The sequence below is a fragment of the Letharia lupina genome (assembly GCF_014066315.1).
Source record: "Letharia lupina isolate WasteWater1 chromosome Unknown contig_7, whole genome shotgun sequence".
Classification (NCBI taxonomy): domain Eukaryota; kingdom Fungi; phylum Ascomycota; class Lecanoromycetes; order Lecanorales; family Parmeliaceae; genus Letharia; species Letharia lupina.
In genome coordinates this window covers 1,451,879-1,477,710 of record NW_023502976.1, presented here as the reverse complement: position 1 = coordinate 1,477,710, position 25,832 = coordinate 1,451,879, and the positions used below count along the sequence as shown (strand labels likewise).

The following is a 25,832-nucleotide window of genomic DNA, read 5'->3' as shown; positions in this document are numbered from 1 at the left end:
CTCTCTCATCTTTTCTTCCTGCCTCTCCTCTGCTTCTCCTTCCTGTCCAATCGATGGAACGAAACCCGTCATTCCAGCTCAGCAATCCACAACCCCGCGTCTCATCCTGCCAACTTCTCCAGCCATCGTCACTCACTTCCAGCACCCCCAACCCCACTAGGAAGTCAATAGAAACCCTCCATTCGTATCAATCACCGACCCCGAAACGTTCCAATCCCTCATAACGTAAAGATAACTCTCCGCCACATCCTCCGGCCTCCCAATCTCCCCAGTCGTGCATTTACCCTTGATGTGTTCCATAAAGCTCTCCATCTTCTCCTTCGCCATGCCATCCCAAAGCGGCGTCAACACCGCCCCCGGGCTTATCAAATTCACCCTGACAGGCGCCAAATCGAGTGCCAGACTCCTCATCATGCCGTGCAAGCCCGTCGCATAGCTGGCCACGATCGACCAGTCTTTGTTCGGTTTCCGACTCACGCTGCCGGTCGTCAGGGTGATCGACGACGCCGGTCCGGGGTTGAGATGTTTCGGCGCGTGCTTGGCGAGCAGGAGGGGCGAGTTGAACCGCACCATGGCCGCTTTCTGTATAGATTCCAGGGTCGCATCTTCGAGCTTGAGCATGGCGAGTTGATCGCCGGCCGTGTGGACGATGTGGTCGAATTTCGGCCCGCCGCATCGCTCGAAGAGCTTCTCGATGTTCGCTTCGACGCCGGGGGACGACAGGTCGCACGCGTAGCCTGCGATGCGGCCTTTGGCGCTCGGGTACGTCGTGAGGAGTTGGTCGATGCTGGAGTCGATGCGGGATTGCTGGGACGAGGAGATGGTGACCGAGGCGCCGAATTCGAGGCAAGCTTCGGCAACACAGTAGCCTATACCGGAGCTGCCGCCGATGACGAGGACGCGGGCGCCGGCGAGCTTGTTGCTGTATTTTTTGCTGTCGGCCATGATGGGGGTATTTGGGGTGTGATGATGGCCGGTGGGGAAATGGGATATTAGTTGTAGATCCAATTGGGGTTCGGATGAGGTTGGTGAGTTTGTAGAATGGAATGCACGGCTCTGATCTTATGTGCGTATGCGACAGAGGAGATTATAAAGGTGAGTAGGGATGGGGGAAGAGCAATTGGAGAGTGGAAGAGACGACGGACTTAATCGGCTTTAAAGAGAAGTATCTCCCTTCGTGACGTATTCAAAGTATAACAGCCCGGCAGATCGCGATAGCACTGGAACAGACTTCGAGAATATATTGAGAGTAGTGTAATAGTAAAGGATCACAAAAGAGGAAAGATGAGAAAGTAACGGGATCTGAGGACTCAGCACTAGAAGTCTGGATGAGGGTACAAAGGATTTGAAGAAGTAGAGCCTCAAGACACCGTTCTGGGAGGGCGCGCAGTAATGGGAAGATTCAACTTCGCAACGAGGTATAGATTAACATGCACTGTTAACCATTATTTGTAGCAGAATCTAGATTTTGTTACATTGACTGATGATTGGGTCTAAGCCTTCCATGTTCCATCAATCTGCTTTTTTCTTACCTAGTAGAAGTGTCAGCCTCAGCGTCCAGCAGGAGATGACAGAAGACATGGCTTTTTCAAACTTACAAAAGGAGCCACAACGGTCGTCCCCACCGCCAAAGCCACCACTGTCAATACAAGCTGTAGCTTACTGAATCCCTTCCCCAGCAGATCAAATGCGCCTATGGGAGAAACCCTCGAGAGGAAGAGGTCAACATCCCCAAACGCGAATACCAAACTCGTGCTCTCCAAGAGCGACGGACTGGTAACAACCTCGGAAATACTCATGAGCTCTCTTTTGTGAGTGAGGATCCACTTGGGCTCGAAGTCCAACATAGGACTATACTTGAATAGTCCCTCTTCCATTTCAGCTGCTGTAGCATCCCGACCAACCGGCCTCCTCGGATCAAGGAATGCACGTGAGATGGATACCAGTGCATTAGTATCGGGAAGGACGCAGAGAAGGGAGCGAGTAGTGATTCCTTGAAGTGTGGAGGTAACGGAGATAGAGGAAATAGGGCCGGGGATCAAAAAGGTTTGGGACAAAACGTGCGGTGCGTCATATGTCCCATCTCCGTCTGTGAAGGCAGGACTGGTGGACGAATAGTTGGAAGATGTCTCAAGTGAGCCCCGATCATTGGGGTAGGGTGATTCGGAGAGCTCCGATACCACCAATTGGTAGCCCTTCAGTTTCTGCTGATCAATCTCAGACACGTCTTGCGAAAGAGAGCTAGTCTCCGAGAAGAGCGAGTAAGCGAACCAATTCTCTGAGACGGTGGAAGCGATCGGAAGGCTTATGTCAACTCCAGCGTGAGTAGCTGAATAAATGACGGCACCAGAAGCCGAATCCAGGATATAGAACGTCGCTGTCGAAGCCTCCGTTCCAAGAGCTGTGATAAGTAGGACGTTGGGGTTCAGGTATTTGTACAACACATTGCGGTCTCCGAGGACCTTGCCAATCGATGCTACAGGGTCATGAGAAGGTCGAGTAGTGACCGTCTTGACTGTCTCCCCCAGCGCTGGCGTGAACTGCCATGCCAACGTCGGCTTTGAACCTTTCCACAGGGCCCAGCCTCTGACAACATTGTCTTCGGCATCTGTCACGATGGTCGTCCCTATTTCAAAATCTGCCTTGGGAAGTTCTCCAATGGATCCGTCATCATTGACTGGTATGAGAAGCCGTTCTCCAGATGCATCCGTGATGGAGACAGACGTCTTCAGAGACTTGATTAGACCTCCAGGCTGATACTGCACGATTGTACCCGTATTGGTTTGGACACGCAAGAACTCTCCTTCTTTGCATCGTACCAGTGCAGTATTCTGTTCGGCTTCGATATTAAGGACTCGCCACTTTTCGCCCGCCTTTAGGGTAACAGCCTGAATACTCCAGATAATTCTGCCCTGTGTACCTCCATCAAGTGCGGCAAGCCGGCCGTTCTCTGTAGCAACGATGACAATTTTATGAAAGCCGAAGCTATCACGGCGTAGACTCTGGTCTTGAGAGCCTGCTTTATCCCCAAGAAAGCTCCCTAGCACTCGGGCAGGAAGAGTTTGTGCCCAAGACGGAAAATGTTGTAGATCTCTTGCATGACGTTTGACTCGGTGCACGTACGCTGCGATGACACTACGGTGACTCTCTGCTGCGAGCTCATCGGCCAGATTCTCTTCCTTGGGTATCTCGACAAACGCGGCGGCGACTGCACCGGTAAGACCTTCGGGCCTCACCCAATAAGGGTCGCCGTTGCGTATGAGTTCCCAGTCGCCTGAGGGCAACGTCAGAGCAGACCTTACCGCATACGTCGATCCACCCTTAGATACCACCTCAGAGGTAGCATGAGAGATGTCCTGCGGATCCACCATTCCACCATGGCTTTTAGGACGGATATCCCAATGGCTGAGTATGGACGGTCCGGTTGAAGATACCAAGATGCTCTCGAAAGCAGTATGTCTGGCGAAGTAGACATTGGAACCTTGGGAGCTAGCTGAAAAGGCACCTTTTCCACCGAGGCGCGGCAAATCATATGCTTTTTTTATATCAGTATCGACATGAAACACCTCCGCCCAGTGCGAGTCTACACCTTGATAGTGTACGAGGAAGTGCGGACGAGCGGTAGGAGATCGTGGAGTGTGAACAATTATTTTTTCGGCTGACTCGCCGCTGCTGGAAGGAACATTGAGAGTTGTAATTTGTTTCGTGCCAATCTTATTGACCTTCAATGTCTTGAGAGCTTTATCGGTCCATATCAGAAAAGGTTGACCCGAGTTTGCGCCGATGTGCAGGATTGAAGCCTCTGATGTAACGTCGCTGTCTGAGTTTAACGCTATCGACTGACCGATCTGCTTCCCATTTGAAGGGGCCAGCTCTGCGACTTTGATTTTGAGACCCTTGAGGAGCGCCGAATGCAACGAAACGGTGAATATGCGATCTTGTGATGATACGACGGCATAGGGTGCATCTCCACTGTGGTCAATTAGCTTCGCCTATATCCATAGAACCCATCCGCTGCTCTTCTGCGTACCTCCCGCCGCCGAACTCCCAGAACACCTCTCCAGTATCGGCAGCCAAATTTCTGACAACGAAACCTGAGCCCTCTCCTTCACTGAGTACTAAGACATATTTTCCACTTTCGGCTGATAGCGTAACATCTACCACTTTCGTCCCATCTCCACCGTCCCACTCCCAGACCAATCTGCCATCTGTTGCATCCCACGCCTGGACCTTCCCATCCACCGCACTAACGAGTGTATCACCTCCTTCTCCTGCAGTCAACAGACCAGGAGTAGTATAATTATGGGCCGAATCAGCCAGTCGCTGTCTCCATATCACCGCGCCATCTTTAGGATTGATTGCACCGAGCACTAGCTTCTCCGAGAGCGTGTAAAGAAGTGAGGCCTTCGACGCGGCCGAAGGACGGTGGAAGAAAGTGGTGTGAGCTTGGGGAGGTCCGAGCAGGGCGTGGTGGGAGTCGGTTTGGTAAGCCTCGTCTGCGAAGATGGCGTGGCACAATGACGCATAGAAAAGGGCGGCAATTGGCAGTAAGATTGGCGCACAGAGGCGCATGATCAGCGAGGAGAGAGAGGAGGCCTACAAGCTCAATCTATCACATTGTAAATTGTACGGACAGTCATGAGAGCTGCCCTGAATGGTGTTTAGCGGACTGGCAATTTAGCCGACCTGCCCGAGGCCAAAAAACCTCCGATCGGGCGGAATAACTTCGCCTCCGTAGAGCCAGACAGAAGCAATGTCATTCTCCACTCATCACCGTTTACTCATCCCCGTCTCTGCGTTTATCAGCTTCGGAAATTAATCATGAGTCTTGTTTATGGTGCATATGGGGGCACTACAGCTCTAGGGGTCGTGGGACTTTGTACGAGAGTCCAGTCCGCACCTTCGTGCTCAGCGCTGACGGGCGGCAGATCTACTATTCACTGGAGATGGGGAAGCCTTCAATGTTGGTGACTCGTCGAACTATGCGCAAGAGCCGTATCTGATGGTGCCGATTACTAGGTTGGACAATTTTTAGAGAGCGTATCGCCATATGCATGGGCAGATCTAGGAATTGGTCTCTGCATTGGGCTATCAGTTGTTGGGGCAGCATGGTATAGAAAGGAATACATGTCTTGGGATGGCAGATACTAAGACATTTCATACAGGGGAATTTTCATCACCGGCTCCTCGATCCTCGGCGGCGGTGTCAAGGCACCTCGAATAAGAACAAAGAACTTGATATCGATTATCTTTTGCGAAGTCGTGGCAATTTACGGCGTCATCATGGCCATCGTATTCTCCTCAAAACTGCAAATGGTTGAAGGAGAAGCTGCCTACTCAGCCTCCAATCAGTATACTGGGTACGCTCTTTTTTGGTCGGGCCTCACAGTTGGCATGTGCAACTTGATATGTGGTGTCTCGGTGGGGATCAACGGGAGTAGCGCAGCACTGGCCGATGCTGCGGATCCAAGTTTGTGAGCGGGAAAACTTTCTAACAAGACCATCGAAAAGGCCCTGCTAACGGTCTATCTCTAGATTCGTCAAAGTACTTGTTATAGAGATCTTCAGCTCTGTCTTGGGATTGTTCGGGCTTATCATCGGCTTACTCGTATCTAGCAAAGCACCAGCATTCACAGCCTAGTCGATCTCGAGCGGGAATGATCGAGGTGCGCTACATGATTGGCATGAAAAGGCGTTTTGCAGAGGTGGACTCGAGAGATACCTGGAGCTCTCATGCCAGAACTTGTAGAGTATCTTCGATTCAGGTCAATCGTGCCTCGCATTACTTGTTCCGCAGCCACGGAGAAGCGCCTGTTGAGCTGGGGCAGATTCCTGCCCGTTTGACTTGTCAAAGCATATTGCTGTCATTCTTGAGAGAACCCAAAGTAGACACCTACACTACATATGTTGAGGCTACGGCACAATGATAGAGTGTCTGAGCAGTATGATGTTAGCTGTTGAACACTCTGCATTGTAATCTACTTTTTAACGCCTATCCTGACAGCTTCGACTCCTCCAATTCTTCAACCCTGCAGACCCACGAATTCCTAAGATTATGCTCCACAGCATGCTATGTCTATTTGGATTTCGAGGGTTGACAGACAAAGTGCTAGGCGATAAGCATGCCCAGGAGTCGCCCAATTGCGATGAGATGAATTATACTTGAGAATAGAACGCCATCTCCAAGACCATCACATCTATAAAAAAGCAGGATCAGTGCCACTCTCTTCACTAATTCTCATCACACTCCTGCGACCTTTCAAGAAGCTGTCAACCAACTTGTGGTTGTTCCCGGCTTGGGTTTGGGGAACGTCTGAACTTGGGGCAGGACTGTGCGAATCGTAGTCCTTTTCGCCGGGTGGTGTGTGACGAGATGCTTGATTTTCGTTCCGAGGTGACCACTTTCCCAAAGACGTGCCGCTACTGCTTTTCAACCGGCGAAGGCGTTCTACCCTTTCTGGGCTATACCGGATATTGGCTGTGGTAGGCGAGTGCCTTTGTTCTGTCTGCATTTTGAGAGACGAGTGTGAATTTTTCTGCCGTAGGCCCCCGGATGGTTCGTGGACTCGACTGAGAGAGCGTCTCTCACTCTCCACTTTCGAAATTTTACGCGAATTCTCAGAAGCTCTACTCAATGGAGCGTTATCGTTTTGTTGGACGTTACCTGCATTAGCTGAATGGCGAATATTCACAAGAGGTGACCTATCCAGCGAGCGAGAAACCTTATGCTTCGACGCTTTTAAAAGGTTGGAGTTGCCTTGGATGATCGCGAGAGGCTGCTTGAGGATATCAGTTGGCGACTGCAGTCTACCGATGTTTACGTCGTTACTATCAACCTGTGCATATTCCCTTCTGTGGCCGCTGTCTTTGACTGGATGCGCGTCATACGTTTGTTCCTGCCGCGTCCCATAGTCTTCGAGGGAAGCCACCTGCGTAGCCATAAAATTCCTCCAATTTCCACTTGACGCTTCGGATGAATATCCATGCTGGATAACGACAGGATGAGCTGACCGCTCGTTCTTGCCAGGTTGACCCGTAATGATGATAGCAGTCCCAGCTTCACCACTGCTCTCGGACATGGCAAGCGAGATCGAGCTTCTATTTGCCTTCGGTGTATCGCCACCTGAGGATCTAGAATAGACACTGTCCGATCCAGTGACGCTATCATTGCGTAGCCGGCCGGTAACAGCACTCGAGGGGCCCTCCAATTGCGGACGATCCTCAAAATCGATGCGGATTTGAGAGTCAGCTTCGGTCTCACTGCTTGCGTGCATTGCACGTCTGTATGGGCTTGGGTTGCTTCTTTCGATGCGCATAGATGGGGGGAAAAACGCCGATTTCACTTCGTGGAGGGGTCTTTTTGGTAGCTGAATCCCACGCTCATTCATCTCCGCAATCCGTTCTTGTGTGAGACCCTTTCCTAAGTCCGAAAAGCCTTGCTGCTGGTAACTTTTATTAGTACTTTGGCTCTCATATTGTAAGAAATTATCGTTGAAAGATTCCATCGCAGAGGGACTGAAGATCACGGAATTTGATACCTTTGCCCCACGAGAACCTGAACGAGAGTTGGATTTGGCTTTAGCGCCCTTGCGGATGCTTGATGTTCTTCTGGGAGCTCGCGTAGACAGCCGAGCCTTGTGATGGCTGGAGCTGCTATCGGTCCCTGGCTCACTATCGTCCAGAGCGGCCTCGCGGTTGTTTTCGTCGATCTTCTTTTGCAGCGCAGAGAAAATCCTATGCGGGTCTATTGGACCACTTACACGGCCTGCACTACTTTGCCTCACTGGTTGACGGAAGCTTGCATACCCATTGTTGCCCTCCTCATACTGGCGAGCAGAAGACGATGGCTGATGTGGACCTCCATCTTCCTTTATGATTGAAAGGCGCTTCCTTTCTAATGTTTGCGGCATGTTGATCGTGTTTGCAGCTGTGGAATCCGTCCAACTAGTGACCCTTGATTTGCCGTTGCTTTCGTCGTCATCGCTATGGGCGCTTCGGATGCTACCTGGGCGAGCACCCTTGTCAACGAAATTTGGCGTAGTATACATTACTGATTCTCGAGAGCCCACGCGAAGGAGGAGCTCAGCGTCGGGTTCCGGCACAGGTGGATAACGCTGCTCTTTGCCATCGGATGTCGAGATGTAGTCCCCATAGTGAGGGTGGGTTGCCTTGATCTGCTGCACGGGAATCGTATCTTCGGCGTCTGGATGTCGCTTGAACACCCGCTTGAACTTCTTTTTGATCGTCTGGGACAGGTTCCTGGCTCTGTGGCCAAGATCTTTATTCTTCGGTGGTTCCACAGACGCCAATGGAGACGCTATTGCACTACCGTAGCTGTTGGTGCTACTGGTACGAACAGTCCTACGGAACCCTTTTTGGGATTTGCGACGATTGCCAAGGCCAAGGAACGACGGTTGCTCTTTCAACCTCTGTTGCTCTAATTGACGAAGATACTGATCTCGGGCAAGCTGGACAGCTGCATCGTTGGCGACGTACTGCCGACTACTGGTTGATATGCGATCCGTAACACCACGGAAAAAGGAGTTCGACTTTCGTAGGCGAGGATCAGGCACTTGGAGCGGCTCGTGGTAAGCATCGGAAGATTGGAGTGATTGACGATGAAAGTGACGCCTGCTATACGGTATACCATCACCGAAGACCGCAGACGGAGTCTTGCCGGGGCTAAACATCGACTTCGCTTTTCGGAGCCTTCGGTACGATGAGGGGACAGAGGCATTATCGCTTTCGCCGAATTCTCCAATTGGCTGAGCTAAGGCGGTCGATGCTCTTTCATCAGAGTAGATGGAGGGCTCGATGTTCCGAGACCGGGACTGCAATTGGCTTTCGTAAGGATTGAGGCTTGTCCTGGAGCCTGGGGCCTCTCTACGAGTGATAGAGCGATTCCGTGATGGTATAGCTGTTGGTCCTGCGAAACGGACACTCTGCCTCCTCCCAAGCCTTGGCCCAGCATCTTTGTTCGCTATGGAGGTTGTGTCTTGCCCATTGGGGGCTTTTTTGGCCATCTCGCGCTCATTCGCGCGTTCGAAGGCAAGGTTGGCAGCAGTAAGAGCTTCCTGATGTGTAGTCTCGGCATTGTTTGTGGTGGGTGACGTGGGAATAATTGATCGAGGCCTGATCGATGGGGTTGATTTGGCTCGTCGAGGCTGTTGCGAAGCGCTGCTCGTGCCGCGTGAAAGCATACTGGGTCAGATTGCGTAGGAGACCGCAGGCGGCCGATTGTAGGCAGAAAGGTGAGTGATGAATGCTAAATGAGTTAATGTATCCAAAAGGGATGCCAATGACAGAGTCGATGAAGAAACAAACACCGTGAGAGAAAAAAGGTCTGAGAGCGCCTCCTGCCAGAGAACATGCTTGATCACCAGGCAACCGAATGGAAATGGGAGGAAGGAGCTTACAGTTCCAGACGGTACCTACCTTGAGCCAAGAACAAAGATGGAGAGAGCTGGACCAAAGCCTTTTGAGATCCCAAACAAATTTCGCATCACTTTGTGATTTGAAAGTGGTCAAGCCGTATCGTGAGGCGAAAGCCGGACACTTTATCCCGATGATTTGCCACTGCAAGTCATCGAAATAGATGCTACCGTCGGTCTGAGTGGGCACGAACCCAAAGCTGTAATACGAAGAAGGCGCGAGTCGGCAGTAGTGAATGCTATCTCATATTGAGAGTCTGCATATCGATGGCCACATGTACATAGCCACTTCATCCATCAATCCGTGTACTACACATCGCTTATGAAAGATACTCAGGATCTTGGCTGCTCTTAGTTCTGGCGTTGTTGTGGCATGGGCGGAGAACAAACGGTGTCCTTCCCCTAACAGCACACACGATCTAATTCCAGTGGCCAAATTGGACGGAACAAGCCCAATGTAGCCACCTCTTGGCTTGCAGAATCGTCGACCGGTCTACAATTGATTAATCGTATCCTCAAGCATCAGGATACTGGGATGTGGGGTTATAAGTTTCAACTGTTCTTCCTCAGACTGACGGTATTGGGGTCCTAGCGTGTTCCACAACCATTCATCCTGTGGTCGCCGGCGATTGCTCTGCGTAGCGGATCTTGCTGGTGTCCAGATTGCAGTCGTGACGTAAACTTCGCCCATCCGCATTCTTGAAGAGTTACCCCTGCGACATAGGGTTATTCCGGATCACCCACGAAGAGAGATTCTCAGTGCCTTTTTCATACAACATTTGTAAGCGAATGGTATGACTGGCGTTTCTGTTCCACCTTGGATAGCCCAAGTTGTGGTGGAGAAGCATGAAAATGCAACTCTTCTGAATCATTTCCCGAAGTTGCCTGTTGGTGAGCAGCTTGTGTTAATGTTTCGTACTGCACAATCATGTCATCGAGATCGTTAGTCTAGCCCAGCAAGCCATACTTAGATCACGTCAAGCGGACCTCTTGGCTCTCTGTATCTGACCATCTGTTCATGTAGAACACACCCAGGACATCAGCTCTGAGACCTTTCTGCCCCAAATCTTCGAGTTCCACGATCTTCTTCATTCGAGACAGAAGATCTCTGTATAAAAGGTGAATTGGGGTTGCTTGGCAGCACCTTCCTACATGACTGGAGAGACTCTCGCCGAGTGCGTTGAAGGTGTCTTTCGGGATAAGGACGTCACCACAAACATTCGTCACTTTCCTAGCGACAGCAGCCTTCTGTACGGGTCACATGCGTCTCCACGTCTCTACCAAAGATCGTCGAAAACCCGAAAGAGGAGGGTCCCTACACCAGTTGACTCTTTGAGACACTTTCAAAGAATTGGTCTTTGGAACTTTACCCTTCATAATTTGACACGGTCCAGTGCTATGTTTGATCGCTCGGATTGCAGATCATGACGTCCCTTCATGGTAGTTGCTGGTAGAGCCCAATCAAATGACGACTCGTTTTGGTGATTGATTGATTGAATTGATACTCTAGACAGATGGCATTTGTTTTGGTAGATCAATCTGGGGGGCGGGTCACGCCGCCCGAGGCTGAAATCTTTTTTCTTCTAATTTCTAGACTCTATTGGGATAGTAGTTCGAAATTAAATGTGCTGTATGTACGGAGGTCTGCACCGAAGCTCCTGCACCTGCCAAGACGCCAGTTTTTAGTAGCCCTAACCCTGTTGTCGGAAGGCGACCCTGTGGTGAGGGTTCTATAATTATTTTCTGGGAGCGCACATGTTGAATCTCAGAGACCTCTGTTAGGTATGACAGGGGCAATGGGCTCCAGACTGGGCTCAGGTCAGGCGCAGTTCGGAAGCAGGTCTAAGCGCATTGTCCTGGCAGCCCCCCGGGCATTACCCGACAGCTGGACCCTTTTCTTGGCAGTGTTCGACCCACGTGAAATGCTTTCCACGTTTCCTATAGATGCAGAACTCCCTATCATTTCTACTATGAGCTCTGACCAAGAAAACGAAGAGGGTTAATAAGATAAACAATGCAGACAAGGCGTCACTAGGTAGGTGTTATAATGAAGCGAAAGATTGCAAGGCCACTCTATTCGCCTTGCTCGACTGGATACTCTCTTCCCACAATATAAAAACTCATCTTAAAAAACAAGGCCGCCTCTCACGTTGGAACAAATCCAAAAAAGCAAAGCTTTCGCTTCTCAAACATTAATGCTACTCGAAAGCAACAATATGTAAGTATGTACTGGGAGAGAGCTATGATGCACTCTACATTGCAGGACTTTAAATCTCGACAGTGTCGGTCACCAACCTCAGACTTACCCCAGGATACCCGGGAATGTGTAACTCCCATGAATCTACGCTGTTTTCATATCAGGGCCTGCGTGATACTTAAAGGTTGGATTTCAAATGTGAGGTACGATGCAATGCGATGATGTTGCATATACGCAGTCTGTAGGGACATTCTATCTAGATATCGCTTTGGCATTGCCGCATGACTCCAAGTGAATTTTGCCTACACCATAATGATGTTTGAGCCACTCAACCTTCGAACTTCACTTTTCGATACAAATGATTTTCAGAAAACTGCGACAACCTCTCATCTGCCTTGGCTTCTTTGTCCGTTAGTACCCCCAATATGGCCAAAACCAATGTCATCGATCCTGAAGGGGATGTCATCCTCATCTGCGGCAAGACTGAGTTCCAGGTCTCATCCAAAGTCCTGAGCCTGGCATCGCCGGTCTTTAAAGCACTCTTTAGCCCAAGTTTTGCGGAAGGACAGCCTACTTCAAGCAAAGCCAGTCGTATCCAACTCCATGATGATGATGCAGAAAGTATGCTGTTTATGTGCGCCGTCCTCCACCATAAGTGCGCTTTCTCCAAGGGCATCGGTCTGGAGAGACTTGAGAGGCTTGCTGTCGTCACTGATAAATACGATGTATGTATGTTTTCAAAGACATATTCGTCCGGGCGAACACATTGATTTGCTCGCAAGTTGTATTTTGGGAGTGGTGGGAGCAAGAGGCCCTTGTCAATTATTTTTGAATTGTGTTGTAGCGAGGGTCATTGCCAGGATGAAGACACGCTGACTTGGGGAACTTCAATAGTGTGTGTGTGCCATGTGCTACTGGGGAAGGTGTGAGATTTATAATACCAAACACACCAAGGAACCCAGCCGCCTGCTCTGGCCAGCTTATGCCTTTGACGAGGCCCAATTCTTTAACAGCCTTACCAAATTCATGATGCTAAACCTACCCAACGACGGTAAAGCTCAGACCGCGTCAAGAAAGTACGGCATACCAGAGGAGATTGAGAGCCATATTCCGGAAGGTTTAATTGGTAGGTCCTAAGAGGCACCCCCAATTTTCCAAATCGCTCTAAGGTTAACGTTGTCAAAGAGGCCATATTCCTTGCCGAACAAGACGTCAAGAGAGAAATGCAAATCCAAATTGAGCAGCTCATCAGCCCCATTGCAGAAAAATCCACTGCAGGCGATCTCATCCTAGGCTCAGACGACATCATTTTCTCCCACTGCGATTGCATCTCCATCAGCTCGCTTATCAACGGCCTCTCCAGGCAAGGCTTATGGCCTTTGACTTCGGCGGTCCACCGCCTGAGCATCTCAATGTTGTGCAAGAAGCTCGAAGCATGTGATGTTGGATTGGCAAGCCGTATCACTAAACTCAAGAAGTGCTCACGCTGTCCAGAGAACGTGGCTGCTAAGGTCGCCAAAATCAGAGAAGCTGCCTTGACGAGGTTTGAGGGTCTGTGCCTTGATTGCATCAAGAACCCCGGGAAATCACCGGAGCAAAGACTTCAATGTCGAGTCCCGCACCAGCATTTTCGAGGACTACCACGGCAGCTTCCGGTCTCAGAGGGACAATAGCCGGATCCAGGTATCAGCAAAGTGGAGATTCACGATTAAAGGGAGAGCCAAGATACTTGGACGATTTCGACTGATTAGCTTAGACCCACAGTCGCAGCCAGACGATATGAGCTACCATCTTCATATTGACAGACATAAATCGACCCATTGGCGACATGAAACGCATTTCGTTAGGGTATATATGCATGCTTTTCTCAACCAATGGCAACTCCATCCTCGTCTCCGTCGTTGACTTCCAGTTCTCCGTCCCCTTCTAGACCTTCACTATCCCACTCATCCTCGTACATGTCCACGTCCTCTTCCTCACTCACATCTTCCTCTTCTCCATCTTTCACATCCTTATCCTCCCCACCCGCTCTCTTGCTTCTCGCTCCTTTTTCATTTCTCTTCCTCAAAACGTTCTCCTTCTGCACCCTCTTCCGCTCTGCTTTCTCCCTTCTCCTTGTATCCCAGACCTTCTCCATTTCTTTGATCTCCTCAGCCGTCTTCTCGATGGATTCATGCCACATTACTTTTCCTTCACACACGCCCTCCTCGACCTTCGTCATGCGTAATTTCATCCGTGGACCGAGCTCGACAAGCTTTACAGCTCGCTTCTCTACGTTCGGTCGTCCCATTGAATGTGGTTTCCGGTCGCCGTTACTTTTCCGCAACGCCGCCATTTGTTTCTTGCTCAGCACCTTCCTCGTACTCGTTTCCAATACCTCAACCTCGGCATCCGTCTCCACCTCAGTCTCGCTGCCAGATGTGAAGCCACCACCTGCGGCGGAGGGGTCAAGCAGGTAGTCCGCGACATCTTCCAGCTTGCCTAGATTGGGAAGCCCTCGCTTGCTCTTCGTGTTTTGCTTAAGCATTTTCTCTGCAGCGTTCAAGCGCTTGATGCCCCGTGAGATACCAGTACGGCGGGTTGTGATAGCATAGTGGCGAAGATTGAGAACATAAGCGCCGTCTTCTCTTGATTCAGATTTTGGGGTATTCGAAGTAGGCGACGCTTTTGATATCTCGCGATTGAGCAAGAGGACGCGGCGGATGGAAGATAAAGGAGTTGACTGGGGTGATATAGGCGGTAATAGAGATTGAAATATTGTAGTTGTTAAAGATTCGAGGTGTTTTGGTACCGTAGGCTGTATACCATCGGCTGTAGGCGAGATGAAGTTGTTCATGACTAGCAAAGGCGCCGTGAGGTATTCTTTGCCACCGCCTTGTGGGCGTTTTTGTGCCTTTTGCACATCCTTACAGAGCGCGTACTGCTCGACTCGAAAATGTAGTGTAGGTCCTCGAGGTGTGAGTGCAAGGCGGAGATTTGTATTTCCGGTTGCAGAGCGGGAGAAGAGTAAGAGATGAGATACACCCAACGGACCAGCCATAGCAGTATAGTCTCGTAGTCTGTTTGAACGCCTCTCTTTCAGACGACTGGCCGTACCCGGTTCCATCACAGAACGGACATCCTTCACTAGCTGGCTGACTCTGGGTCCAACTTCTCCTGCTCCGATCCTTATGACCATGCTCCGTGGCTCTCTGGTAGCTGATGAGTTGGCGGTAACTCCATTTGAGGGCCCATTGCGGGCACCCACATGTGTACGCTTCTTAGTACGTCGTCGCGCCATTGAAAGGTGTGGAATTTGGAGCGAGCTGTTTAAGGTGTATTTTGCTTGTAACACTTTTAAAGACCTCGCTTAGGCGGCCCTTATCGATAGTGCTAGCGTCGAAATGTTTTCTCGTGACAAAGTCCATTCTGAACAAGCACAAGTTCTGATTATGTACTTTCAGAAAGACTAAACATGTCTCCCATACAGAAGAGAAAGGCCGATGGCAGTTCACACAAAGATGAAGGGATACCATCCAAGAGAGTGAAACATACTACATCTACGCACACAAAGCAAACAGCGCCGGAACCCGCTAAAGAATCTTCTCCACAACCGTCTTCAGAGCCATCACTGGTAACAGGGTCTACGAGTGAGGTTGAGATCGAAGCAAAAGGCCATGCTTCGAAGTCGTTCCAAGACCTTGGGATTATACAGTCGCTGTGTGATGCATGCACAGCATTGGGATACGAGGTTCGCCTCTAATCGCAATCTCGGTCTCAATTCTTGCTGAAATCCTCAGGCCCCGACTCCGATTCAAACCGAAGCAATACCTTTGGCTCTGCAAGGAAGAGACATTATCGGGCTTGCAGAGACTGGCAGTGGGAAAACGGCTGCGTTTGCACTTCCAATTCTACAGGGTGAGCTTGTAGCCGTGATCATCATCCCACTTGACTCATACTGACGAGTCATCAGCTTTGATGGAGAGCCCGCAGTCATCCTTGTTCGGTCTCTGTCTTGCACCTACTCGCGAACTTGCCTACCAAATCGCCCAAGCATTTGAAGCTTTGGGTGCCCTCATCTCGGTCAAAGTCGCCGTTGTGGTGGGAGGAATGGACATGATCTCCCAATCCATTGCCCTGGGCAAGAAGCCTCATATAGTAGTGTAAGGCCATTACTCTATACCGCTATGCTATAGCTGATTTCTTGCAGTGCTACACCTGGTCGACTGCTCGGTAGACAAACCCTGTTCAATGACTGTTCTCATGCACTGACTCCCGCCAGACCACCTCGAAAACACAAAAGGCTTCTCTCTACGGTCAATCAAGCACTTAGTAATGGACGAGGCTGATCGCCTTCTTGACCTTGGTATGCTACTTACTCATGGCAATCTTTTATAACAAGAGAAGACCTAACTCCAAAAACCCCGACAGACTTTGGCGCAATCATTACCAAGATCCTCAAAGTCCTCCCACGAGAGCGCCGCACCTGTCTCTTCTCGGCTACAATGACCTCAAAAGTCGAGAGCCTCCAGCGAGCTTCCCTTTCCAATCCTCTCCGCGTCTCCATCAGTACAAACAAATACCAAACGGTCTCCACCCTCCTACAAAGCTACTGCTTCATTCCCCACAAAGACAAAGACGTGTACGTGGCATGGCTTATGAACGAATTCGCTTCAAAATCCGTAATCATTTTCACTCGCACTGTCAACGAGACTCAGAGAATAGCTATATTGCTTCGGGCTCTTGGATTTGGCGCTATTCCGCTCCATGGCCAGCTCTCGCAATCTTCCAGATTAGGTGCACTGGGCAAGTTCCGTGCGAGAAGTAGAGATATACTTGTTGCTACGGATGTTGCCGCTCGAGGTCTGGATATACCCTCGGTTGACGTAGTCCTCAACTTTGACCTTCCCCACAACTCAGAAACTTATATCCACAGAGTCGGCCGTACGGCACGAGCAGGGAAAAGCGGGCATGCGATCAGTATGGTTACTCAGGTAATTTTCTCAATTTTTAAAAAAAACCCATTTCAGTTTTCACTCAATAAACCATTTGGAGAAGCTAAATGAGCCTTTTTACAGTACGACATCGAAGTATGGCAGAAGATTGAAGCAGCATTAGGGAAGAAGTTGGGTGAGTACGAGACGGATAGGGCGGAGGTGATGATTCTGGCGGAACGGGTGGGGGAGGCGCAGAGGATGGCTATTAGGGAGATGAAGGACTTGCATGAGAAGAGAGGGACGAAGGGTGCCACGTTAAGAGGGAGAAAGCCTGGAGGTGGCAAGAAAGGTAGGAACGATATGGATAGGGAGGAAGGCTGACTGTCCAAGAGTACAGCAAACTAAACAAACAATAAAGCCATCGAACCAGATTTCAGTATGAATGATTTCTCATTCTGTAATGCTGAGCAAACTTTTAGACGCCAAGTCCCAGTCCTACCGCCAATATCCATTGAACCTCCCTTGCTTCTGTATAGCTAAATGTAATCCATGCACGGACAATTGTATCAGACACCGGCCCTCTTAACAACATCCGCAACCTTTGCTGCCAAGTCATCTGCCTCACCCCTCGTGGCGGCCTCTGCGTAAACCCTCACGGCCTCCTCCGTGCCACTCGCCCTCACAAAACTCCTCCCATTCTTGTACTTCCCAACCAATGCATCGATCTGGGCCTGAACGCCTGGCGGACTCTCTAGTTTCCGTTCGGCATCGGTTGTCTTGAAGATATTGCGGTCTGCAACTTCGATCCGGCCAAGACGGTTGGGGAGATCCGTGTACGTGAGATGCCACTCTTTAGGACCCCAAGCTTTGTGAGCGAGGATCACTTCCACAAGGAGAAGATCGCTGAGAGCGTCCCCAACAGTTTGATTTATCAGGGCTGTCAGGGCGCGCAGCGTGTCGAGAGCGGAGGCTTGGGCTGGTGATTGAGGCTCATATTTGCCAATGCGCTTGAGGGCCAAGTCCGAGAATACGACGGTACCATGGCCGTTGGCTTCGAAGTAGACGCCCACGTCGAATCTAGTCGCTGCATGGTGAAGATGCTTCACACCCGTTGGTGTACATACGACTGGAAGCCTGAGATCCTGGGTGATATATGATGTACTGGCGCCGTTGGCGTAAGCAGTTTGCACGACACCGACTTTGATCTTTTCGCCGAGGCCAGCGTTGCGGGCGAGGTCACCGATGAAGAGGGCGGCGAGGGTAGCGATGCGGTCACCGTCTAATAGATGAAAGCTGGAGTCGGAGTCGTTGAAATAGTACATCAGCCTATCCGCGTCGCCATCGAGAGATGCGCAGCGTGCCGAGGGGGCAGCGTGGGACGATGGTGGTGGACGCTGATTCGTCTTGACAAAGTCTGCTCCGCACTGTATCGTCATGCGTCAGAGACGGCTCTTCGTGTGAGTACAATTGAGAACAATCTACCTGATGATTCAGACGCTCTGGCTCGACGACATTGTCGTTGACGACTTTGATCTCAAGGCCACCTTCAGAGGCAGAAGACAGGTACTTGATGAGCTCCCGCAGCTTAGGTCCGCCTACTCCATTTGCACAATCGACAGTGACGGGCCCGTTGAATTTCCGAGTCCCTGTAGCAGCTTTGAATGCGGCAGCTATTTTCTGGTAGTATCCTTGCTCGGTCGGTTCACCATATTCATAAGGTGTGCTTTTCGTGTTCAGACAGCGGGTGATGTAATGGAGTTGTGGTGTGGTAAGCAGTTTGTAGTCAGTATACTCCGTACCAGATGCCTCAAGAGCTGCCAGAAGGGCAGAAACGAGGCGAGGTCCAGAAGCTCGAGTGTCTCGCGCAAAAACCACGCGTGCTTTGTTCTCCGTTTTGATGTTCAAGTCGCTTGTGAGCTTATCGTAAATTTCCAGGAGAGCCTGGTCGGAGGGCGCGTTTGCAAGTGTTGTAGCGTACGTTTCCCAAGAACCCTGAGGCATTTGTCAGAACGGCTGACTACTCTGATATGATGTATATCGTGGCTATACCTCGAGCATCTCACCCTGAAGCTTAGATCAGCCAGGGTACCCGTCTAACCCTCGCAATGCCTACCATCGGATCCACCAATTTCACACCATTGTCCTCCGGAGGATTGTGACTCGCAGTGATCATTACACCTATCCTCTGGCCATTCAACTTCCTTGAGCGCAAGGCTGCGAGCAATCCAACACGATAGACGACAGAGTCGAGAAGGGAGCTGAAGCAGGCGTAACGCATCAGTTTCGGTATCGCAGAAGATGGTAGCATTATATGCGTTTGTAAGGAATTGGCTTGGGAACGCACGCCTTCATGCGAAACTAGATCAACATCATGTCAGCCAAACTTGGTCGGTTTTGGGATTGCTTTGAGCACCCACTCCTGCAGTGCCATATTGAAAGGTGCGCTCGGCCGGCTTAGGATACTTGGCTGAAGCCACGACGATTGGATTTTGTGAAGCCATGCTGCTGAGCTGTTTTGCTATGTTTGGGTGTTTATGAAAGTGAGAATGATAAAGAGTAAGCAAGGTAGACGGAATGTCGGGGTTAAAGCGCTAGGAGCGAATGGTAGGAGAAAATCCCCACGCCCGTTGTTAGCCCAAACGTCATCCCTAAAGTCTCGCCTGCACCTTCCCTTGCAGGATAAATCGGCATCATCCCAATGGCAAGTGGCAAGTTTTCAGAAAGAGTTGCAGTCTGATGAGATAGATCATTTGGTCTTTATATCGATGCGAGGCGTCAACGCCGAATCATTTCTTTTTCTTTTTCGTGATTGAAATCGCTTCAAGAAGAAGTTTCAACAGCGGGAAAGCCTCCTCGCTGGTTCTGTGTATTAGTTCAACTGCTACATTTCCTGGTACCTCGCCTGGCCGCTAGATGTTATGAGGTTCGAGAGACTGAGTGTTTGACGTGTGGCGTCTTGATGAGAGATTTGATTGAGACGATAATTTGTAAACAGTCGGTGCTCAGAGCACCATGGGAGAGTGATGCATAGCTCTATTTAGGCTTTGAGTCTTTCTCCAGCAATGTCCTGCTGAGCGTCTTTCACAAGAAAACTATAAGAAATGGCAACATCAGCAAAGATTAGCTGAACATGGGAGGCCCCATGTGACTTACTTGTACCACCAGATAGTCGGTATGACCGTTCCCAGGTGCCATAGACTATGAGCGTCCACCATTCCTCCTAACGGAGCAAAATCCAACAATTCCAAGCTCATGGCCATAATAATCCACGCAACGATCATGCCAGGCCATGCTGCCCACGGCTTCTTCAATTCTTGATACGTCTTGTAGCTAAATCCGCTCCACAGAATGTTTTGCACCACCCCCACCGCGACATTAGCTGCCATGTTGTACACATAGTCCCAATGCCAAAATGTCAGGTAGGAGACATGCGCCGTATACAACGCTGCGCACACGAAGGTCCATAATCTTAGCAATGCTGGCTTGACGGCAGGCTCGGCTTCGTCTAGTCTGAATATCCTGATAGGCGTGTAGTACAATCCGTAAAGGACGCTCGCCCCTGCAGCAAAGTAGTCCAATTTTTCTGTGATATCAAAGTCTCGTGTATGAAAGATCATGCTGCATACCCAGCTTGCCATACCGACATAGCTGAAGGCGATGTAGTAGATCTGCAAAGGATAATCGGATGGGATCCTATCCCGGATCTTCGCAAGGCCATTCCGATGTGCCAGGAAATTGAAGAAGGAGAAGAGGACCGAACAAGGTTCTTGTATGCCCAGAAAGCGAAAGAAGGGCCATTTGCCATGGTACTGGAGGACAGGCTTTAGCATTGGAGGGTCTCTAGAGACACGACGGTCTGTGATGATATGCTGGCAGACATAGTCGCAATTGGATGGGCACGTCCAGAAGAATAGGCGCAGATGTAGCGCTGAGAAAAGTTGATCAGTACTGCTATCTTGCTGAATTGGCGCGATGCTTACGAAGGACAGAGTTACCGCGCTGGCAGTTCTCATCGACACAAGTCTGGATCTGTGAGCAATCGACTCTGTCATGCATTGGCTCCACATACTGATATACATTCGCGAAAGTCCGGTAGCCGGTCCCCAAGGGACGCAGAGGCAAAGGCAGGGAAGAGTAACAGAAACCAGAAGCATATGAGTCGCACCCCCAATGCGAATTGTCGTGTTCTCATTATTTCTGTGTGTGTGCACTACAAAAAAAAAGAGTTGAAGAAAGAGCACGCGATTGGATCGAGTCGAAATCCGCTAACGATCGAGCTTACTCTACAAGTACCTTAAAGCTCGAGGACTCCTTCGGAAGTCTTGGTATTCATTTTCCCCCTAAGAAATGATGATAACAGCGTTAGCAGGCTTCTGGAGGTTGACATGGTTACCACACTGACGACGATATTCGGTGTCGTGAAAACATTTTGATCGAAACACTTCTACATATCGATGGCCAGATCTTTAACCCTACCAATGTCAACAAACTAGAATTGTCTGACAGCTTGCTCTGCCACTAGAGTAACCCAGCGCTTTTCAACGCCGAATTTTGGAATTCTCCACGACGTGGCGCCTATCTCTGACTCTCTCACGGTTCCTGGCCTTGTTCCCTGTCTCAAAAACGTAAAAAGGCACAGTGCTCAAAATTCTTGTTAATAGTCTCTGCCCGTCTGCATCCTTGATTTTACCTTTTTTTCGTAGTTACCTTTTTTTTTTCTTTTGTTTTTTTTTCTCCGCGGCGTTCTCTTTCCTCGGCTTGCCTCGTTGAAAGACTGTGGAAAGCCAATCATCATGAAAAAGCGAGAATTCAGCATCACGATGAAAATTACAGATTATGTGTTTGTGAGTGTACATTTGAATTCGTTCATATGTTGTTATCACAATCAATAGAATCTCTATCTCTACAATACCCCCTATTCTTCTTATCCGTTTCAAAAACGACTTGACCCCCCATACCTATCCTCTCGCTCACTCCTTCTACCTTCACATCAAATGAGGTTCCTACGGCCCATAAGCTCCCGCTAAATGCGTCAATCCTTGCACTGCATCCGCCAACATCCTTCAAACGGTCTCCAAGCCAGGTTTCGACAGCAAGTGCAGAAGGGATAACGGCCGGCCATAAACTCTCTCCACCTTGCCGCATGCGTACAGAGGGCCCGATGAGCTCCGATTGCGGATGTGAGCGGGCGTCCGTGCGCGTTTCACGCATGCATTCGAAAATGAGTGATTCGTTGCGGCTGGGGGAAGCGGACGTAATGTGTGAATACGATGGAGACGAACTTTTTCAGCAATGGGGTCGAGGTAAGAGGTTAGTAGGGGTTCCGAGGCTGGCAGGGAGGGTAACTATTGAGGATGCATTGGTAGTGGAATAGGGACGGTTAACGGGATTATGATTTACTCGAGATCATCGGGCTGCTCTGTGGTCGGAAAGGGAGAAGATGATACAATCATGAGAGGGTCTGCTGCGAAAGCACAGCTGTCTAGATAGCTTAGAATGGCAAAATAAGAGATAAGGAGCACATGGGTCTTGGTATATTGGTCAGAAATTGGGAAAATACAACCCCAATGGAACGTTGCCAAGAGTTTCATGCCTATACCATCTCTAAAACTCTGTTGCTTTATCGCCTTTTTCATCTCAACGCTTCTTTCTTTCCCCCAGGCAACATGCGTGCCGCTGATGATTTGAAGAACGATGACCGCGAAACATTGTGTGAAGGAGGTATGCTGACCGCAAAGGAGGAAGAAGACTTAACCCAAAGCTTCCTCCGTAGCTGTTATGAGAGAAAACTTAGGCACAATTGAGAGGTGGTCGTATAAATTGTGTTTCGCAATTCGTAATAGTAGCTGAAAGAAGAGGGGAAAGCAAAAAAAGCAAAAAAAATATATCGTATACGATATTGGCTAAATCACAATCAGAACAAGAAATATAAGATGATATCTTGAGAACTCACAGAAGCGGGGGATCGAACCCCGGGCCTTCCGCAGGCGAACTCTTGATAAGTGCAACTACGAAGAAATTAGAATCCGAAGACGATAGCAGCAGATAATGGAGTAGCCTACAGCGGACGCTCTACCACTGAGCCACATCCCCTACTGAAGATCAAGAGTTAGCTCCTAATGCAATATTGATACCTACTGGGTGTCATGGCAAACCTTAGTGCTGCAAACCTGCAGTCTCGCCAGTCACCCTAAGGCTCAATTGAGTAAAGCACTCCGAGTGGATTTGGCGGATACATCACTGGACCCCTGGTTAATGCCAAGAAATATTCGCGTCGGGCCGAGATTTAGCTTGCGAATAATTGAACGAAAATCAACAAGTCAAGCTTCCTACAGAGATTGTGTAAATACAGTTTCCTTGGCTAGAAACGTCGCTCAAGTTGGAGCATGCAGTGAAATTCGGTACATTCACCCTCACAACATGTCTCAGGGGTCCAGTGTCATGCCTGCATCGACGCAGGCAGATGATAAAATGGCTGGTATGGATCATGCAGAGGTTCATTACTTCAATAGGTACTGAGCTTTCCACGTATGAGGTAACTCATCCTGACCGCTGTTAGTTACAATCACCATGGTACTTATCGGGCTCGTCCTTAGGCTTGAAGAGCATGCACTGACAGCTCTGTTCCCCACATTTAAGGCATACATGAAGAAATGTTGGTACGCAGGTCCTCAAATTGACCCAGATTGCTGTGAGGTATTCTGCTGACGCTATGCGGTATATCAAGAAAGATGAAGTCCGAACCAAGTCATACCAGAATGCGATCTACCAGAACAAACACCTCTTCAAAGACAAAGTCGTCTTAGACGTAGGATGTGGTACAGGGATTCTCAGCATGTTTGTGCCCATTACCTCCCTCCTGCAAATCGCCTGGAGATTCACATTGACCTGTCAGGTTTGCGGTCAAAGCTGGCGCGAAACATGTCATCGGAGTAGACATGTCCACGATCATCGAAAAGGCACGAGAGATCGTTGAAGCAAACGGGATGACATCGAAGATATCGTTACTACAGGGAAAGATGGAGGAAGTGCAACTGCCTTTTTCAAAGGTCGACATAATCCTTTCTGAATGGATGGGCTACTTTTTGCTTTACGAGAGTATGCTTGATACCGTCCTCTACGCTCGGGATACTTATCTCGTACCTGGAGGCCTGATCTTCCCCGACAAAGCAACTATTTTCATGGCTGGTATTGAGGATGGCGAGTACAAAGACGAGAAGATTGGATGTGCGTTGACTGGGAAAATTTGAATAAGGGTTCAGTGCTAAGCTGCGCATAGTCTGGGACAATGTCTACGGCTTCGACTACACGCCTTTGAAGGACACAGCCTTGACGGAACCACTGGTGGACACGGTAGAAGTCAAAGCCTGCGTGACCGACCCCTCGAGGGTGTTCTCAATCGATCTTTACACCGTTACCGCCGCTGATCTTGCATTCCAAGCCCCGTACGTTCTGAACGTTAGGAGGGTCGACTTCATACACGCCTTAATCGCTTGGTTTGACATCGAGTTCACCGCATGTCATAAGCCAATCTCGTTTTCCACTGGTCCTCACAGCAAGTACACTCACTGGAAGCAAACTGTCTTCTATCTGCGAGATGTTTTGAGAGTCGAGGAGAACGAACAAGTAACAGGCCTCTTGACAAGCAAACCGAACGAGAAGAAGAAGAGGGATCTTGACATCACGATCTCTTACGAGCTTCAGACAGACGATGAGAGCAGGTTTGCCGAAGGAAATCTTGATTACAAGATGTAAGGACACTTCCTGAACATCAGACGGGCTCTTTACTGATATTGTGCAGGTGCTGATGATCTGAGTAACTGATCACTAAGGCACTCTCGAGGATGGATAAATGGCCGTGTTCGTCATTTTGATGCAAGCCTGCATAGCGATTTTCATAGAGGAATGACAAGCTGCAAAAATTGAATTGAGATGATGTGCGGAAGAAGGGTTTTGGTCAGACCACTTTGACGGCCATCAAAGGCGTCTTCATCTACAGTGCCAACAGAAGCTATCATCGATGACCGTTAGTAATCCAAAGCCCAGTGGATAGATATATGTGGTTAACAGAGGGCCAGCAGCGACATACCCACAAAGTCCGCTACGCCGAATTGTTGCGGGCAACTCGATGATCTTACACCGACCATGCCGATACTCATACCTTCTCATTTGTACTAATCTCGTCCGTTGTGTTATCCTCTCCTGAACGCAATCGATCTCGAACTCTCATCAGTGCTTTACCGAGTAGATTCTCTCCCCAATTACCCTCGTTCGCCGCCGCATTCGCAGCGCTGTAGCCCACTCCCCAAATTTTATCGTACGGTGACGCCTCCACCAACAACCTGTCGCCTGTCTCCAACAGCATCTTCCTCGGATCACCTTCTTTTGACTGGGTGAATTTCCACCAATTTCCTTCTTCGACAACCTTCTCTCGCTTCGCATTCCATTTCTTGCCGTCAAACCCTTTTACCTCCCTTCCCAGGGCCCTTTGCTTGCTTGGTTCTGGCTCGAGCGCAATCTCGTCGGCTACATCTTGATTATCGAATAAGATGGCCTTGTGATACATCCTGGCTTACAATTCCATAGTCAGTATTGCCTACGACAGTTTCTGAGGGGCACATCAAGCCTTGAAACATGTTTGGAAGCTAAGGACTCCTGAGACAAGTCTAATCGACGGGAAAGATACGTACATGTATTGCTCAGCGGTGACGAACGTCATTGGTAGGGTGCCGGTGGAGGAAGGTGCGGTGAAGGCCGACGGGTACCATTGGGAGAGGAAGCCATAGGGGCTCTCAAATTCGCGCCACTAGTAGTTCTCGGGCTCAGCGTGTCATACCCAAGACTACAAAGGAGTCGTAAGACTCGACACATAGTATCAAGTAGGATAAGAAGGATTGGAGAGGTAGCTTACGAAGAAGACGGGCCCGCCAGTGGAGGAGATGGTAGAAGATGCCATGTTGTTCAATGGCACGGATAATCTGATTGAATGGGTTTTTCCAAGTCAAATGGCATTGGACTGTCGAATCATGCAGGAGGAGAAGTTGTATTAATACGAAGATGAGAAAGTGGTGTTCAAGGAGAAAGTGTTTGAAGAGGAAGGAAATGGTGTATCAGAAAGCTACGAGTTCCTGCTCATAAGGAGTCATTGAGAAGCTTTCAAATGGAGTCAACCCAGAGATTCGCTCACATTTTTACGGACTCATATCGAAGAAGACTTAGCTCGGCTGAAAAGAGAAGCCTCTTATGCAACGTACAATTAGATGTAATGTTTCGAGGGTCAAGCGGAGA

The 25,832-nt window shown here is 49.6% G+C and overlaps 11 protein-coding genes and 1 non-coding gene across 12 annotated transcripts; 4 read left to right on the top strand and 8 right to left on the bottom strand.

The window, feature by feature from the left end:
- Window positions 1–156: 156 nt before the first annotated feature.
- Window positions 157–945, bottom strand: HO133_009717 (uncharacterized protein; the record flags this gene model as incomplete). Its single annotated transcript, XM_037300577.1, has 1 exon — window positions 157–945. The coding sequence occupies one exon, from the start codon at window positions 943–945 to the stop codon at window positions 157–159; it is 789 nt and encodes a 262-aa protein (XP_037154425.1).
- A 548-nt stretch (window positions 946–1,493) lies between these two features.
- On the bottom strand, window positions 1,494–4,572 carry HO133_009716 (uncharacterized protein; the record flags this gene model as incomplete). Its single annotated transcript, XM_037300576.1, has 3 exons — window positions 1,494–1,532; window positions 1,599–3,972; window positions 4,031–4,572. 3 exons carry the CDS (start codon window positions 4,570–4,572, stop codon window positions 1,494–1,496), a joined length of 2,955 nt encoding a protein of 984 aa, XP_037154424.1.
- Window positions 4,573–4,821: 249 nt separating this feature from the next.
- Window positions 4,822–5,641, top strand: HO133_009715 (uncharacterized protein; the record flags this gene model as incomplete). The annotated part of the gene is made up of 5 exons (XM_037300575.1): window positions 4,822–4,879; window positions 4,929–4,963; window positions 5,020–5,111; window positions 5,166–5,474; window positions 5,536–5,641. The coding sequence occupies 5 exons, from the start codon at window positions 4,822–4,824 to the stop codon at window positions 5,639–5,641; spliced, it is 600 nt and encodes a 199-aa protein (XP_037154423.1).
- Window positions 5,642–6,197: 556 nt separating this feature from the next.
- HO133_009714 (uncharacterized protein) lies at window positions 6,198–9,200 on the bottom strand (the record flags this gene model as incomplete). The annotated part of the gene is made up of 2 exons (XM_037300574.1): window positions 6,198–7,442; window positions 7,539–9,200. 2 exons carry the CDS (start codon window positions 9,198–9,200, stop codon window positions 6,198–6,200), a joined length of 2,907 nt encoding a protein of 968 aa, XP_037154422.1.
- Window positions 9,201–12,053: 2,853 nt separating this feature from the next.
- Window positions 12,054–13,301, top strand: HO133_009713 (uncharacterized protein; the record flags this gene model as incomplete). Its single annotated transcript, XM_037300573.1, has 3 exons — window positions 12,054–12,357; window positions 12,608–12,754; window positions 12,814–13,301. The coding sequence occupies 3 exons, from the start codon at window positions 12,054–12,056 to the stop codon at window positions 13,299–13,301; spliced, it is 939 nt and encodes a 312-aa protein (XP_037154421.1).
- A 194-nt stretch (window positions 13,302–13,495) lies between these two features.
- On the bottom strand, window positions 13,496–14,908 carry HO133_009712 (uncharacterized protein; the record flags this gene model as incomplete). The annotated part of the gene is made up of 1 exon (XM_037300572.1): window positions 13,496–14,908. One exon carries the CDS (start codon window positions 14,906–14,908, stop codon window positions 13,496–13,498), a length of 1,413 nt encoding a protein of 470 aa, XP_037154420.1.
- Window positions 14,909–15,082: 174 nt separating this feature from the next.
- Window positions 15,083–16,925, top strand: HO133_009711 (uncharacterized protein; the record flags this gene model as incomplete). The annotated part of the gene is made up of 7 exons (XM_037300571.1): window positions 15,083–15,358; window positions 15,408–15,525; window positions 15,581–15,770; window positions 15,818–15,840; window positions 15,890–15,973; window positions 16,039–16,601; window positions 16,686–16,925. The coding sequence occupies 7 exons, from the start codon at window positions 15,083–15,085 to the stop codon at window positions 16,923–16,925; spliced, it is 1,494 nt and encodes a 497-aa protein (XP_037154419.1).
- Window positions 16,926–17,110: 185 nt separating this feature from the next.
- HO133_009710 (uncharacterized protein) lies at window positions 17,111–19,045 on the bottom strand (the record flags this gene model as incomplete). The annotated part of the gene is made up of 6 exons (XM_037300570.1): window positions 17,111–17,968; window positions 18,027–18,536; window positions 18,594–18,608; window positions 18,658–18,802; window positions 18,889–18,902; window positions 18,962–19,045. 6 exons carry the CDS (start codon window positions 19,043–19,045, stop codon window positions 17,111–17,113), a joined length of 1,626 nt encoding a protein of 541 aa, XP_037154418.1.
- A 536-nt stretch (window positions 19,046–19,581) lies between these two features.
- HO133_009709 (uncharacterized protein) lies at window positions 19,582–20,736 on the bottom strand (the record flags this gene model as incomplete). Its single annotated transcript, XM_037300569.1, has 4 exons — window positions 19,582–19,636; window positions 19,698–20,472; window positions 20,525–20,567; window positions 20,614–20,736. 4 exons carry the CDS (start codon window positions 20,734–20,736, stop codon window positions 19,582–19,584), a joined length of 996 nt encoding a protein of 331 aa, XP_037154417.1.
- A 1,758-nt stretch (window positions 20,737–22,494) lies between these two features.
- On the bottom strand, window positions 22,495–22,637 carry HO133_009708. Its single transcript has one exon. It is a non-coding gene; the product is annotated as a tRNA-Leu (tRNA).
- A 327-nt stretch (window positions 22,638–22,964) lies between these two features.
- HO133_009707 (uncharacterized protein) lies at window positions 22,965–24,352 on the top strand (the record flags this gene model as incomplete). Its single annotated transcript, XM_037300568.1, has 7 exons — window positions 22,965–23,056; window positions 23,104–23,117; window positions 23,184–23,203; window positions 23,272–23,381; window positions 23,440–23,771; window positions 23,824–24,295; window positions 24,346–24,352. 7 exons carry the CDS (start codon window positions 22,965–22,967, stop codon window positions 24,350–24,352), a joined length of 1,047 nt encoding a protein of 348 aa, XP_037154416.1.
- Window positions 24,353–24,699: 347 nt separating this feature from the next.
- HO133_009706 (uncharacterized protein) lies at window positions 24,700–25,500 on the bottom strand (the record flags this gene model as incomplete). Its single annotated transcript, XM_037300567.1, has 3 exons — window positions 24,700–25,111; window positions 25,235–25,350; window positions 25,456–25,500. 3 exons carry the CDS (start codon window positions 25,498–25,500, stop codon window positions 24,700–24,702), a joined length of 573 nt encoding a protein of 190 aa, XP_037154415.1.
- Between the last annotated feature and the right edge of the window lie 332 nt (window positions 25,501–25,832).